The sequence below is a fragment of the Erpetoichthys calabaricus genome, chromosome 4 (assembly GCF_900747795.2).
Source record: "Erpetoichthys calabaricus chromosome 4, fErpCal1.3, whole genome shotgun sequence".
In the NCBI taxonomy this organism is placed as follows: domain Eukaryota; kingdom Metazoa; phylum Chordata; class Cladistia; order Polypteriformes; family Polypteridae; genus Erpetoichthys; species Erpetoichthys calabaricus.
In genome coordinates this window covers 317,039,916-317,056,168 of record NC_041397.2, presented here as the reverse complement: position 1 = coordinate 317,056,168, position 16,253 = coordinate 317,039,916, and the positions used below count along the sequence as shown (strand labels likewise).

General features: G+C 38.8%; 1 protein-coding gene and 1 long non-coding RNA gene across 3 annotated transcripts in view; both read left to right on the top strand.

Annotated features, from left to right (window-relative positions):
- The window catches only part of LOC127527406 (uncharacterized), a 153,054-nt gene that overhangs the window by 39,869 nt on the left and 96,932 nt on the right, over nucleotides 1-16,253 (top strand). The window lies entirely within an intron of this gene.
- The window catches only part of LOC114669697 (CD276 antigen-like), a 56,632-nt gene continuing 53,759 nt past the window's right edge, over nucleotides 13,381-16,253 (top strand). For both annotated transcript variants that reach the window (XM_051926031.1, XM_028825882.2), the window contains exon 1: nucleotides 13,381-13,523. In XM_051926031.1, the coding sequence (XP_051781991.1) occupies nucleotides 13,495-13,523 (29 nt within the window). In that variant the 5' untranslated portion in view covers nucleotides 13,381-13,494. The remainder of the gene's footprint in view (nucleotides 13,524-16,253) is intronic.

Sequence of the window (16,253 nt, the reverse complement as noted above, 5' to 3'; positions counted from 1 at the left end):
TTTAATCTGAGTGGTCATTGGTGGGATTGAAATGTTTACCAGCTACTCTATATATAAATGAACCTGGGTGACAACACAAGCTGCTCTCTTAAGACTAAGCAGACTTGCTATGGAGAGCCCTGCTGCTCACATAATGAGCCTTCACCAGTTGGTTTAAATAGAGGATGTCTTTGGATTTCATTTATAGCAATGACTCAAGACATTTAGTAAGTATTTTCCACAGCACAGATGCATTGCCATACCAGACTGCCATGGACAAAGTGGGGATGCTTTCAATGACAGTTCTTGGAAACTGAACCAGCACTGATTGGGACAGGTTAAACTGTACAAAGCAGTTCTGTTTTCATTCCAGTTCAGACTGTGAGTGATAGTGGGTGACAAGAAATTGGAATGATTCCACTCTGTTGACAGTGACAACATGTTTAACTAAGGGTGCAGGTGATGAGGAGTTCCTCCTAAAACTACGCCGTTGCTCCACCATTCTCTGATATTGCACCCCATCTGTCAACAGGCTAATCATGGTGGTGTCATCAAGAAACTCAGCAGTGTAACAGATGGGTCACTGAAGGTGCAGTTGTTGGTGTAGAGAGAGAAAAGGAGAGGATGCAGAACACAGTCCTGAGGGGTTGCTGTGCTCACGGTCAGGGGCCTGACTGTTATTTGGATACTTTTTTCATTAGTATTACCTTACAATTTCCTTACCTATTCATCTATTGAATAAAAACAATTCAGGACTTACGGTATTGAGATATTATATAGGTTGGTGGTCCACAACTGAAATGTAGATGGTGTAACAACTAGAGGGCACCATTGAGTCCCAAACCACAGACACAGCAATTCCTAACACAATTCCAGGTTCAAACACTTATGAAAGAAACAGCCGGACACACAACAAAGGTTTTGGGCAGCCACCTGTATAGTTTCCTTGGCTGCAAAAGGCTTTAAAGTAAAGTACAATGTGTACTGGTTAGAGTCCAAAACAGAACTGTTAAAGTATGGAGGATAGATAGATAGATAGATAGATAGATAGATAGATAGATAGATAGATAGATAGATAGATAGATAGATAGATAGATAGATAGATAGATAGATAGATAGATAGATAGATAGATAGATAGATAGATAGATAGATAGATAGATAGATAGATAGATAGATAGATAGATAGATAGATAGATAGAAACTTTATTAATCCCAATGACGGGTTTTTATAGCTGATTCATAAGAAGTGACGTCTTTGGGGCCGGGACAGGAAGGATTTCTCGTGTTTGGTCTGCGGAGAGAAAAGAGAGAGGTTCAGTGCACCCCGCTGCCCCCTGGCCTGATGTGGATTTGTCGTTTTCTGGTCCCTTTGGTTGACTTCCAAGCGCCTGTGTGTGACACACTTTTTATTCGACAAGATGCCTTCTTCACACAAACACCAGCAAATTAAACCAATAACAATTCCTCCTTCCTCCTCCAAAAGAGCGTTGCCCACTGTCTACCTACTCTGACTCAATATAACTGAGGCAGCAAGCTTCCTTTTAAACTAAACCCAGGGACCTTGACCATGCAGAAACCAGGGCAGTCTTCCCAACAGGGCTGCATTTCCGGCCTGATCGGGTTTAACTTTGGGGTTAACACTGCCAGTTGCTGTATGGGGAATCCCCCGATGAGCCCATTCAACTGATACTTCCACTATGGCCTCCAGTCTGGGCATGAATCCTTTCTTTATCCCAGCCAGGATGCCTGTCCTTACTCACTGGCATCTTCAATGGAAAAATGGTCCTTAAATGTAAAAAAGTATGTGAACCACTGTGTTAGTCTTACATGTCTGGCCCCGGGTGTCTCAAACTGTGATGGTCTCAGAGACATTAAGGGACCTGGACCATGCAGAAACCAGGGCAGTCCTCCCAACAGGGCTGCATTTCCGGCCTCCAACTCTCATGCCACCTTGCAGGTGTCCTGATCGGGTTTAACTCTGAGGTTAACACTGCCAGTTGCTGTATGGGGAATCCCCCGATGAGCCCATTCAACCGATACTTCCACTATGGCCTCCAGTCTGGGCATGAATCCTTTCTTTATCCCAGCCAGGATGCCTGTCCTTACTCACTGGCATCTTCAATGGAAAAATGGTCCTTAAATGTAAAAAGTATGTGAACCACTGTGTTAGTCTTACATGTCTGGCCCTGGGTGTCTCAAAATGTGATGGTCTCAGAGACATTAAGACTCAATATTTTTTCTTTTATCAGATTCCTGTTGACATCAGGTCTTGATGCTTGGAGATACAGTAAAGCGTTATTGTCAAATTATGACAAATTACCTGAGATGTTTTCTATCTATTATAAAAAAAAAAGTTTGGAAGGCTTGGAAGGAGATGATACGTGATTTTCTCAGAGACACTTTAACATTCTGCGAGACAAGGCAGTGAGACAAAAGGATGGCTGCTGTACAGGCTTTTAAATGATCAACGTGCAGCACGACAAGCTGAAAACGCAGCTCGGCAGCAGCAACAGCAACCCAGCAGCTGATCCGACCACATCTCCTTAGCGTGCGTTCAGCCCCCCCCCCCCCCCGCCCCCCAACAACAACAACATTTATTTATATAGCACATTTTCATACAAAAAGTAGCTCAAAGTGCTTTACATAATGAAGAAAATAAAAATAAAAGACAAAATATGAAATTAAAATAAGACAACATTAGTTAACATAGAAAAAGAGTAAGGTCCGATGGCCAGGGTGGACAGAAAAAACAAAAAAAAACTCCAGACGGCTGGAGAAAAAAATAAAATCTGTAGGGGTTCCAGGCCATCAGACCACCCAGTCCCCCCTGGGCATTCTACCTAACAGAAATGAAATAGTCCTCTTTGTAGTTAGGGTTCTCATGGAGTCACTTGATGCTGATGGTCATACAGACTTCTGGCTTTTAATCCATCCATCATTGTTGGAACATCAAATTCCAAAATTTTAGAATTCCAATAATGTGGGTGGATGTTCTTTACAAATATAAAGACATCACAAAGTTTATAATACGACACTATTGTTCTGTGCTTTCACTTGACACATAGGCATCATCTCTCATTATCTCTCACTGTCTCCATGAGGGCCGTATTGGGACTGTCCTTTGTCACGTACCATTAGGACGGTACCTTTCCTCCCCATGAGGTAACACTTTATTTAATTCACACACACAGATCCTGAAAAACATTTTATTAACAAGTACATGGATTTATTTTCATTTCACAAAGAAGTTATTTTTGAACAGAAATGTAATATTATTTGGAAAAGAAAAACAGAAAAGAAAACACACACCAAACAATAAAAGCAATGTTGTTCTGTATTTGATGAATCTATCAACAATTCAACCAAAGTTTTAAAATATAATATTCAAAATATTATATAAAATGAATGTTTTAATTATGTTTATTCTGAAAATAACCAATTATATAAACTTTGAAAAAGAATATAAAAAGTAGGTAAGCGTCAAAGAAATATGGTTCTTACTATAAAAAGGCAATAACATCATCAAAAAGTGAACATTCATGGTTTATTATTTGTGCTTTACCTCAGCAATGTGTCTGAAGCTGGGGTGGAATATATCTATTAAAAAATAAAAAAGTAGATTAAAATGGACCAAAATAAAGTACAATTCTGTTTTTTATCCACTAGAGGGCAGGCAGCCCTTAGAGAGAGAGAGAGAGAGTCATTTGAAGAAAAAAGAAACAAAAACTATTAAGTGCCCTGTTTCAGCCATGGTTTCATCCCAAGCTGGTGTTTAAATCCTTGTTTTATTTATTTTTTTATTTATTTTGTTTCTTCAGTTTATGTTAATATTTTACCTTTGTTAATTATTTCCATTATTCTGTTTTGTTATTATTATTTTTATTTTTTAGTGTACTGTTACTTCTATGTATCCATACTTGTGTTTAGATGTTTCTTGTGCCTTGTGGGTGGTTTCCCAAAGAGGCAGGGCCACCTGTCCATCTCTGCCCAAGGGCTGCCATCAGCCTTATAAAGACTGAGGAAATACGCAATTCCTTGTGGTACACTGGCAGTGGTAAATTCTTGAGATCACATCTTATCTATTGTTGATTTTTTTTCCTGATTTCAGACCTTATATGCTCTGTTTTTGACTTTGTGTTTTTGGGACTTGTTTGCCTTGGATTACCTTTGTTGTTTAATATAACTTTTTCTGGACCTTTTATACTCCTCTGAGCTTTTTGTGCTACAGAACATTTTGGAAAATAAATCTTCCATTTTATAAAGATCCTTTGTCTGCCAATTATGTTTTACAAGCTGAAGGCTTATTGATCCTTCAACTTGTGAATTTTTTCACAACAGTTTTTGGGACTTTGTGCTAAGGAACTCTCCAGGACAATGGTCCCATACAGAAGCTCAATTTATCTCTTAGTAAGGTAAGTAAGATCCGAGGAGATGACCCAATAGAATTTTAGATATAGTATTCCTTTATTTGTGTGACATCATGACCCAGAAGTCAACACTTCTGCTTTACATCTCCCAAGAGGTTAGGACTTGAATCTAGCAATACCTAAATGAAGTTTACATGTTCTCCAGTGTCTATATGTATCATCCAATGTCTAGGATATGTTCTACGTTAATTTTCAACTCTAAAGTGGTTCAGTTTGAATGAATTTGGCTGTGTATGTGTAACTATGTCCTGTAACTGACTAATGTCCCATTTACTCTAGAGTGAAGTTCTGCCTTGTGCCCAATGTTGCCAGTATAGGCATAAGCGATATGCAATGCTGAAGTGCATAAGAGGGTTGGAAAGTGTTTTCTGAGAAGTTTTTCTAAATTGATATTGGAACACACATTATCTTAAACTGACGGTATTATGTAATTATTCTAGCATTGTAAAGACCTTGCTATCCTGTTTAAGACTGGACAAGGTCTCCTATTATGTTTTAAACTTTAACATATTCAGATCCTGCTTCTTTATTCCACACCTTAGTGTTTTTGTCTGTAAAGCGAAAAATGCTTTACTCCATACTCCTTGGTGCTGAGAGATGTGCTGACATCACCCTGGCAAATGAGAGAGAAGCAGCCGAGAGTTGCTAAGAGTTTCTGTGTTTTCTGTAGTTTGAGAGTTAATTAAAAAATGCATTTTTAATGCATTTTGCTCTTATAAACGTGTGACTTGGTTGCCAATAAGGAACCCTGTGGGAATTTTTAAAGCTTTCTTTCCCTTTAGAAGGTTTTTTGTTGCCTGCACAGGAGCAAAAGCAGCTGGGTGTTTGATGATGCATATGGATAAGTTACTAGTTACTTATTAATTTGTATTTGAACTGGCGCTGATGGGGCAGGGCAGAATGCAGCAGTAGCTGACACCAGAATCTGTAAGTAAATTAGTAAGTAAATACCCGGCGTAGTAACAACAAACAGTTAATAAATAACAGAAACAGGATTCCTTAGTGGGGATAAAAAAGGCTGTGGCTGACTTCAAAGCAATAAAGGGAAGACTCTGTGCTATGTAGGAAGGCGGCCCGTGTTAAGGTGATCAGGTACAAGCAGCTGTACAGTAGGAACAAACTAGACAGTCAGAAATGAACTTGCACCGGATATACAGTAAGTGAGATTTCTTGATTTAGCAGTTCTTAGTGATCAGAAATGTAGAGCAGTTAAGAAGACGACAGCGTAAGGGTTCATTAATATGGGGGAATACAAACAATGAGAGTGGAGAGCTTTTATGTGAGAAATAAGAGGAGCGCAAATTTAGGAGAACAGACAGAGAAAAGTGAACTTAACTTTGTAGAAGGACAAACTGAAGGCAGCTGAGAGAGACAATATTACAGGAGCTTAAGGGGCCAGAAAATGTAAATTAACTGTAGAAGTTTTTTAATCTAATTTCTTTGGCTTCATTTTTGTTTTTAGTTTAATCATTTAATTTAAATCATTTAAATTTAATATAAGAAGAGCTGAGCAGTTTCACTACATCCAAAATCAGATTTTAACAATGAGGCCAGTGCAATGCAAGTCCTGTTGGATGTTGGACATTTTAGATGATGGCTTAGAGGAGCCAGTCAGATAGTGTGCACCCCTAAGGTGGTGCGGGAGGAGACTCCAGACCAGACAGATAGAGACAGGTGGGTCACAGTCACAAAGCATAAGATAAAGGGTGCACACTGTCTGGAGGCATCAACCCCAGAATTAGAAGAGTCAAACCGTTTTCAGGTCATTGTGTAGCTGGATGGTGTCTCTGAAGATTCTGAGGTGATAGAAATGGATGAGGAGCCCCAATGGTCCACCTCAAAACCAGTTTCCTGAAAGAGAGAGTTAGTGATAGTGAGGGACTCAATCATTAGGGGGACTGAAGAGCACATGTGCTCCAGAAACAGAGAGTTTCGCATGGGGTGTTACCTTCCAGGTGCACAGGTGGGAGACTTCATTGGATGGGTGGATAGGCTCTTGGCAAGAGCGGAGGTGGATCCAGTTGTCATTGTCCATGTTGGAACAAATGACATACATATGGGTAGTCTGTCAGTTCAGTGATCCAACTGTAAAGAGTAAAGTGCCAGGCTGAGGAGCAGAACTGACAAGGTAGTTTCCTCTGAGGTTTTGCCTGTGCCATGTGCCAGTCCAGGTAAGAATGAGGAGATTAGAAAGCTTAACGTGTGGCTCAGGATTAAAGGGTATATGTTTATGGGGAATTGGGACTTTTTTTGGAACCTGTTCCTCTATGATGGGTTACATCTGTACCAGAGGTGTATGATTAGGCTAGTCAAAGATTGTTTCAATTAGGGTATTGCAGGGGAAGAGAGTTTAGGACAGGGCAGGTTTAGAACTGTACATATGGGAACAAACAAAAGTGTAGAAATAAAAATGCATACTAATGTAAATTCCAACTAACGTTTAAATATAAAAATAAAACGAGTAGCACATTAACGAGAGCTTGCCTTAATGCTAGAAGTATCAAAAGCAAGTGAGTGATTTGAACCTGTATGTAGCAGAGTATAATTACGATATTACAGCAATAACGGAAACCTGACTGAAACCTGAATCACCTTTTAGGAAGGACAGACAGAACAGAAAAGGAGGTGGAATTGATGTTTATGCCAAACAGAATTTAAATGTAAGTCCTCTTCAGTTGGAGGATGAGCCCCATCTTAGTGAGGACATCTGGCTTCGCCTGGAAAGCATTAGGGAAACAGGCCTTATTTTAGGAGTGTGTTATAGACCACCCAATGCAGAAAATAATTTTAACACACATCTTTTTAATAATATTAATAAAGGCAAAATATTATACTTATGGGGGAACTTTAACTACGCAAATATTAACTGGGATAACCTTGCAGATGGAGGAGCACAAGAGCAGGAGTTTTTAGAAATAATCAGTGACTGTTTTTTAACACAGCATGTTAAAGCACCAACACGGGGTGAAGCCTGTCTGGATTTAGTATTTTGTAATAATCAGGATAGAATTGAGGGTGTAGAGGGGATTGAACCACTAGGGTCACGTGACCACAATGTAATACAATTCTCTGTTGTTTTAGAAGAGCGAGGATGCAAAGACTAAAACTGTTAAGTTTAACTTTGGTATGGCAGATTTTGAGTAGATGCGACAAAGTCTAATGAGGATAAACTGGAATAAACTTTTAAGTGTGGAGACAGTCGAGTGGAACAGGTTTAAAAACATTTTACATAAAATGCATGACAGGTACATACTAAATTTGGAATAAAAAAAAATCCACAGTAGTTTAATAAAGAGTTAAAAAAGAAGCTGCAAAGGAAAAAACATATAAGACTAATGACTGCAAAGTGAATCGTAGAGCGTATGAGAAAATGAGAGCGACCATTAAGAAGGATATCAGGGAGGTTAAAAGACAGTTAGAGAGGAATATAGCAGATAAGGTGAAAGAAGACCCTAAGAGATTCTTTCAGTATTTTAGTAGTAAAAGAACAGTCAAGAAGGAGGTCAAGTGCATCAGGAATAGTAAAGGGAATTAAAAGATACAGACAGTGAAATAGCAGATGCTCTAAACTCTAATTTTTCTGAGGTCTTCACAAGAGATGAAGTGGAAAAACTTCTATCGGTAAAGTGCTGCTCAGATTAAATAGACTGAAATCAAACAAATCAACAGGACCAGATGATATTTATCCTTGAGTTCTTAAGGAGGTTAGCGAGTATACAGTACATATAAACCTGTGGAAATTTTGATGGACCGTGACATGGTAAATATTATCCCACTATATTAAACATTAGGAAGTTTTTCTTTACACAGAGAACCACAGACACTTGGAATAAGCTACCAAGTAGTGTGGTAGAAAGGAAGACTTTAAGGACTTTCAAAACTCGACTTGATGTTTTTTTAGAAGCATTAAGTGGATAGGACTGGTGAGCTTTGTTGGGCTGAATGGCCTGTTCGCATCTAGATTGTTCTAATATCCTGCATTAATGATTATTTCTTTCAGCTCTCTTCCTTCTTATGCTGAGAAGTTCTTCAAAATTCATGCATTTCCACTACATATAGTATGTTGCTATTATACATAATGTTGCTTTTCGTGTACTTACTAAGGTCAGTTGGTTTTTCCTACAAATATCTTGAGTTCTGTGTTCAGATCCCATCCCAAATACTACTTATGTGCAGTTTGCCCGTTATTCCTTTGTATGCATACTCCAATGTTCCTACAACATCCAAAGGTTACCGTATAGTTTCAGAACATCTGGTTCCGCTGCAAGTTTCTATCAGGCACATACAGTATACTGTAGGTGTCAAAGATGCTATCATCTGCTCTCATGCTCCACAGAGCCTACTCCCACTCGGACAAAGCCAGCGCCACAGTCAGGATGATGTTTTGTGACTTTCTGTCTCATCAACTGAGGTAAAAGCTCAAGGTTTTGAAACTTGATGCCCCCACAATCTCCTGGATCATGGACTACCTGATAGCAGTTTTGTGAGGCTTAGGGACTGTGTGTCAGAAATGGTGGAGTGTAATACTGGAGCAGCTCAGGGAACTCTCCTGTCTCCCTTACTGTTCACCCCTCTACACATCAGACTTACAGCACAATACCAGCACTTGCCACCTACAGAAATTCTCAGATGACTCCTCCTTCATACGCTGCATTGATAATGGAGATGAGTCAGAGTACAGGAAGGTTGTGGATGACTTTGTCTTACGGTGCAGGAAGAACAACCTGCAACTCGACATCAGTGAAACAAAGAGCTGGTGGTGGACTTCTGGTGTTCCATGGAGGCTCTAAAACCAGTCACCATTCAGGAGGGGGACATGGAAGTGGTGCAAAGCTACAAGTACCTAGGCATTGACATAAACAACAGACTGGACTGGTCTGACAACACAATGACACTAGACAAGAAGGGTCAGAGCAGACTGGACTTGCTAAGGAGACACAGGTCTTTTAATGTGTGCAGCAAGCTGCTGGAAATGTTCTACCAGTCCATAGTAGCCAGTGTGGTGTTCTATGCTGTGGTATCCTGGAGAAGAAACTTGAGCCAAAAAGAAGCACAATGGATGAAAAAAATTATCAGGAAAGTCTGCTCCCTATCAAGAAAAACCCTGGAGGATGTTGTAGGAAAAGAGGATGGTGGCAAAAGTGGATGTCATCATGAAAACTCTACTCCAGGGGGTGCTATCTTGGAAAGGCACTACATAACCAATAGATAGACATAGGGATAGATAGACAGATATGAAAGGCACAATATAATCAGCAGATCGACAGGTAGATACTAAAGGCACCACATGATAGATAGATAACTAACTTCTTCTCCCTTCATTTACTGTAACTTGCCCTGTTTGTTAAAACTTGGTCCTCTGAATTGCTTCTTTAATCCTTAAATTGCAGACAATCTAAAATGAAGTGTGAAGTGAGCCTACACATGACCAGATGCATTGGTACCTCAAACTTCAAACAACTTCATCCCAACTAGTTTCTTAATTAGAAGCCAATTCTTGTTGTTAATTAAATCTGTTATTTAATTCTACGGTCCATTGCTGCTCTCATTTTGCCACAATAGACAAAAGTTTTGACTTTCCTTTTTCTAAGAACATCATCAAGTTTTTTTGTGGATCTGAATAGATTAGCATTCCTGAGACCTTCACCTTTCTTTATTTTCAGATGTTGTATGATGGACACAGACTGCTGGTCATGTGCTGGCTCCCTTTATATTCCATTGTTGTTTGGTTGCTAATTAAGGAAAAAAAGAAATAATAAAGGGGTCTTAAATAGCAAGTCAATAAAAATGAAGGCAAAAGATCATTAGCAGCAAAGCTGGACACTGATTAAGAATATAATTAGAATATCATTTTTCACAATTGTTTTTAATATGATTAAATAATAAGGGGGAAAAATTGAAAACATTTACAAAAGGTTGTGTCATAGAGACAAAATAGTCGTTACTGAAAGCATAAATTTGAAGTGAATAAAGTTCCAATAATAAGCAAAGAGATGAGTCAGGTAATGCGTATTGGCCAAAAATGCAGAATAAAATACCTCTAAAACATAATTATGTATATTAAATAAGTGGATTCCTATGATACCAAACTGTGGTCTAATCATTATTATAATGTATATGTGTCCTGCATTTGTGACATGTATTGTCAGTTGCTGTGAATCTGAGATAGTCCCATGCTAGCAGTGGATCAAAAACAGGCTATGTATTTTATTACTAATCCTCAGGTCTTAGTGCTGTCTCATTAAACGAGATTAGTACCAAGCTTAACTAAACCACAGCTAGTCTTGTTTTGGCCTCATGCTTCTCCTCAGTTTGCTTAGCTGCCCATTGGATTGCCCGTTAATGGCGGTGCATTGCAAAATAATGCCTTGCCCTCTCTCAAGTAATGATGTCCAGTTACACATTCCTCCAGATTTAAAGGGGCAGAGCACAGAGAAAAGTACATCCTCGTGTAAACTAAATAAAAAATAACTGAAATTGTTAAGCAACATCAGGCCGAAATGAGCGTCATTGGCATTTTTTGTAAATGTTACTTACTTCAGATATGTTGAAACAGTGCAGATCAGCGGTATCAGCTAGGGATGAGTCACCCATTCAATGAGTTGGCATTCCTTCTCTCACCAGCAGCAGGGGTACCTATAAAAACAGCACGCAAGCGTGCAATGTCCTAGAGAGACTGCTATCTAATACAGCAACGGCAAGCAGTCCTTTTAAGGATAGCGAGCCACCTAAAAGAGCAAAGAAGAGAATAAAGAGGAATTGATACTTGTCATTATGTGCCCAGCTTTTCAGTCACCAAAGCTTACTTAGTCTGAGATGGGACAATATTCTTCAAGAATATCTAATCACAGCACAAGCTTCACAGCTAAGCACTATCACTAAATAATACATCAGAACATTAAAACAATCTAGACATGAACAGGCCATTCTGTCCAAGAAAGCTTGCCAATCCTATCCACTTATTTCTTCCAGAAAAAAATCAAGTCAATTTTTGAAAGTCCTTAAACTCTTACTGTCTACCACACTACTTGGTAGCTTATTTCAAGTGTCTATAGTTGTTTGTGTAAAGACAAACTTCTTAATGTTTCTGCAAAAATTACCCTTAACAAGTTTCTGTGTCCCAGTGTTCTTGATGAACTCATTTTAAAGTCACCGTCTCGATCCACTGGACTAATTCCCTTCATCATTTTAAACACTTCAGTCAGGTCTCATCTTAATCTCCTTAAAGCTCGGCTCCTTCTGTCATTCCTCTTTGTTCATCCTATGTATCCCTGAATCACCCTAGTCGCTCTTCTCTGGACTTTTTCTAGTGCTGCTATGTCCTTCTTGTAGCCTGGAGACCAAAACTGCACACAGGACTCCAGATGAGGCCTCAGCAGTGTGTTATAAAGGTTGAGCAGAACCTCCTGTGACTTGTACTCCACACATTAGGGCACTATATAACCTGACATTCTGTTAGCCTTCTTAATAGACGAGTGTGCATACATATAATTAATTACAATAGCTAAGCATGTCGTATGACTTCATCTCCATTATGCATGTAAAGGCTCATGCAAGGTCTCCTTTGTTTTACAGCTTTGGTGCAGTAAACTTGGTCAGATTTTAAAAGTCCTTATAGGAAAATGTTTGAGCAACTGTAAACCCACAAGGACAAAAATAATAATAAACTGAGGATCGCCTATGATTATCTGTAATTTACTTTATGAGGGGTAAGCTAGAGATCTATTATAGTAGCAGATATCAAGTATGCAAAAATGTGTGAAGCTTTGCAGATGCTAACAAAATGCAAACTTAATGAGCTTAATGTCTTGCACCCTGTCCTCACAGGTGGCGCAGTAGTAGTGCTGCTGCTTTGCAGTAAGGAGACTGTGGAAGATTGTGGGTTCGCTTCCCGGTTCCTCCCTGTGTGGATAGCGCTTTGAGTACTGAGAAAAGCGCTATATAAATGTAATGAATTATTGTGTTGGCTGGGATTGGCTCCAGCAGACCCCTGTGACCCTGTGTTAGGATGTAGCGGGATGGATGGATGGATGTCTGTATTGATCACAATAACACCATTCCTCCAAAATGACTGCCTGGAGTACCACATGATTCATCCATCTGTATTTTCATGGGCCAATAAACAGAGTGTTTAAATGAATCAATGTACATAAAGCAACCAGCATGGAAGAAATTACAGTTTACGTTAGAGGAAAATAAAAAGTGTATTAGGTACCGATCAGTTGGCTTTTGGACGTCTTTAATATTTTCACTGTGGAAAAAGTACTGCAACTCATAGGTCTGGCTGTAGTGTTCAACAAGTAAGTACACCATATTTAGTATTTACTATTAACTATACTGTGTTTGCACGCTTGCATGTCTTTTAAGATCACTCAAGAAATTATCAGAACCACAAAGAAACAAAATAAGAAAAAAAATTGCAATGTTGTCATTTTCTTCTCTGATATAAATTGGACTTTCCTGTTGCCTGTGTCAGTGTAGGGAAATGAAGAGAGCATTCTGGGAAACGGAGAGCATTCATTCTGAACCAAATTTTGATGAAAGGTGGCAAACAGAAAGCACATGTTTAATGAAAGATTTAAAACAGCTGACAAGGGGAGTCATAGAAGACAAAGGTGATGCCCAGATTGTCAGTTTCAGTAAACCAGTCAGTATTTTATTTTTATTATTAGTACTATTATTGGGTGGCACGGTGGCACAGTGGTAGCGCTCCGGCCTTCCTTGTTGAGTGTTCCTTGTTTGGAGTCTGCATGTTATCCCTGTGTTTGCGTAGGTTTCTTTCTGCAGTCCAAAGACATGCAAGGTAGATGAATTGGTGCTGCTAAATTGGTGTCTGTGTGCCCACCTTGTGGTGCTTGGGCACCCTGTTCTGGTGTTGGTTCTGCCTTGTGCCCGATGCTCGATAAGCTGATTAGTAATGCATGGATTTCATTATTAGCTTGTAAAAAGCCATTTCACTTATGGTCAGCAGGTGGCAATGCACCACAGTAGTAAGAGAATTTTAAAGTTCACACACAGTTTTATATTTTGTTCATTTTTGGCACACAAGGACTGCTGAACAGTTGGCTGAACAAAACCTTCGGAGTAATGTTGAGGATTATATTAAAGAAGGCAACGTAAGTAATATATTACAATTGAATTATTTTGTAGTGTGTTTGTGATGCCTGGTCTTCACAACAGTTTTCCATTGTGAATGTTATTTAAGCTTGTGTTTCTGTATTTTCAAGTTTTCCGTAAACTTTTTAGACATTAAACTAAGTGTTCTGGATATGATATATATTTTCCTGTGAAAGAGGAATGTACTCTTAGAAGATGACATTAAATATTATGGGTCTGTTTATGCACCATAAATTTTAAGGCATATGATTAGACGTATGAGTAGGTTAGTTGAGGACTATTTAAACTAGGGAATGCAGGGAGTTTAGGACAGGGTTAAAACTATACATGGAGGAAAAAACCAAAAATAAATAGTAATGTAAATTCTAACCCATAATTTAAATGTAAAACTAAAATGAGTAATGCATTAAAATAGCTTATCTTAATGCCAGAAGTATGCAAGTCTTCTTCAATTAGATCAGGGGTCCTCAATCACGGTCCTGGAAGGTCGCAGTGGCTACAGGTTTTTATTTCAACTCGTTTCCTAATTAGAAGACAGTCCATGCTGATAATGAAACTTGGTATTGAACTGTTTGGCTTGTGTTCACCCAAGAGCAATTTGAATTGCACTGTAGAGTTTCTTTCTGTGAGAACATTATCCACGTGTTTTGTGGACCAGAAGAGATTTAAACTTAACGATCCTTCCAATTCCCCTCTCATTCCTTTCTAAACATTTTTTTATCACAGATACTTCATGGTAAGCACGTTAGCTGGAGAGCTGCTGGTTTATTGGATAACTGCATCTCATTGTTAACTAATGTCTGATTAAGGAAACAGGCAACAATTAAAATTTAAATGCAGCTGCTAAAATCTATCCATCCATCCATCCATTATCCAACCCACTGAATCCGAACACAGGGTCACGGGATCTGCGCTGCTAAAATCTAAAATAGGAAATTAAGGGTTCTGAATGGTAACAGGCAACAGAACTCAAATTAAGACCAAAAAACATATTGCGTTAATAGTAAAAAAAAAGGGATCTATTTAAGAAATTGGCAAAAGTGTAAACCTGCAGCCATAGCAGATGTCCAGGACTGTAACTGAGGACTTCTGAGCTACTGAGGAACTAAACTTTATATTTGATGAATGAAAGCACCAACAAGGCATAGAATTAAACACCAGCTATCATTATCAGCAAGGACTGAGTTCTAATTAGGACACTACGGCCCTCCAGGACCGTGATTGAGGATCCCTGAACTACATGATGAGCCCCATCTTAATGATGATATGTGGCTTCCCCTGAAAAGCATTAAGGAAAGAGGTCTTATTTTAGGAGTGTGTTATGAAGACAGTAATTTAAACACACATCTTTTTCGTAATATTAAAAAGGCAAAGTTTACAGGGAGATATTATAGTCATGGGGGACTTTAATTATCCAATTATTAACCGGGATAACCTTGCAAATAGTGGAGCACAAGAGTTTTTAGAAGTAATCAGTGATTGCTTTTAACAGAGCATGTTAAAGCACCAACACAGGGTGAAGCCTGTCAGGATTTAGTACTATAGAACTATAATATAGCAAACAAGGTTTTAAAATAAACATAATGGCAAATAACATATAATTTTAATAACATAGTTATGTATATATATGTTAAAATAAAAATCTCTAACAAATAAAATACCAAGTCCAAGGCTGGGCAATATAATGGATGCTTACTGAAAATAAGAAAGATTTTGCTCATTTGTTAAACACACGGAATGCTAAAATAAATACAGCAATCCAGTCACCTGCTTCTGTCTCATTCAGCCATCAATCAAAACAAAAGCAATGTGACAGTCATGTGACAACACAAGTCAGGAAGTGATGAGTCGGATACAAAAGAAGGAGAACAGCAGGCACCACACTGTTACTCTGCACCATGCTGCATGAATCTAAAATGTTACAACACAATAGCCACAATCACAACACCCCTCAGGCAATGTCACTTAGGTAAAGCCATTTATAAAATCACCAGGAATGATTTTACAATGCTTTTCACACAACTTAAAGTAGTTACTGTAGTGCACAGTCTGCTTCAGTAACTATGTGGAGAAAAGAGAAGAGTGGAAGGAACAAACTCCAGGTAAAGAATACATTCGTGGAAGGTGGCATTATCACAGCAGACTTGACAACAATTAAAAGAGTGTTTTCTTGGTCTAAAGCTGACATGACTGTGGCTGGAAGGAGCCATGTAACATGGAATTTGATTCTGTGAGGTGCCACAGTAAGACAAAATGATTCTATGATTTGACACCCACTGCACACCCAACCAACCTGGAAAGGGGGTCTCTTTTTGAATTGCCATTCCCGAGATTTCCTCCATTTTTTTTCTTGTCTTCTTAGAGAGTCAAGGCTGGGGGAGGCTGTCAAAAGACAGGGCCTGTTAAAGCCCACTGCGGCAGTTCTTGTGTGATTTTGGGCTATACAGAAATACATTGTATTGTATGATTTATGTGTGCATCTGTCATCTAACCACTGTATCTGTATGTGATTCTGTTTGCATGTTATAAGAAAAAGATGTAGGCCAAGGCTTTTATGTGTTTTGAGTCACATTCAGTCACTAGAGTTTGACAGGTAATGCATAGTCAGATCAATGATTTCATGGCATACTGACTGCTCTGCTGTTTTATCAATCATTCAGCTCAGCATCATTTGTTACAAAGTGTGGCAGAACATATCCATTGATGTAACAGAATGGAACAAACTAAAG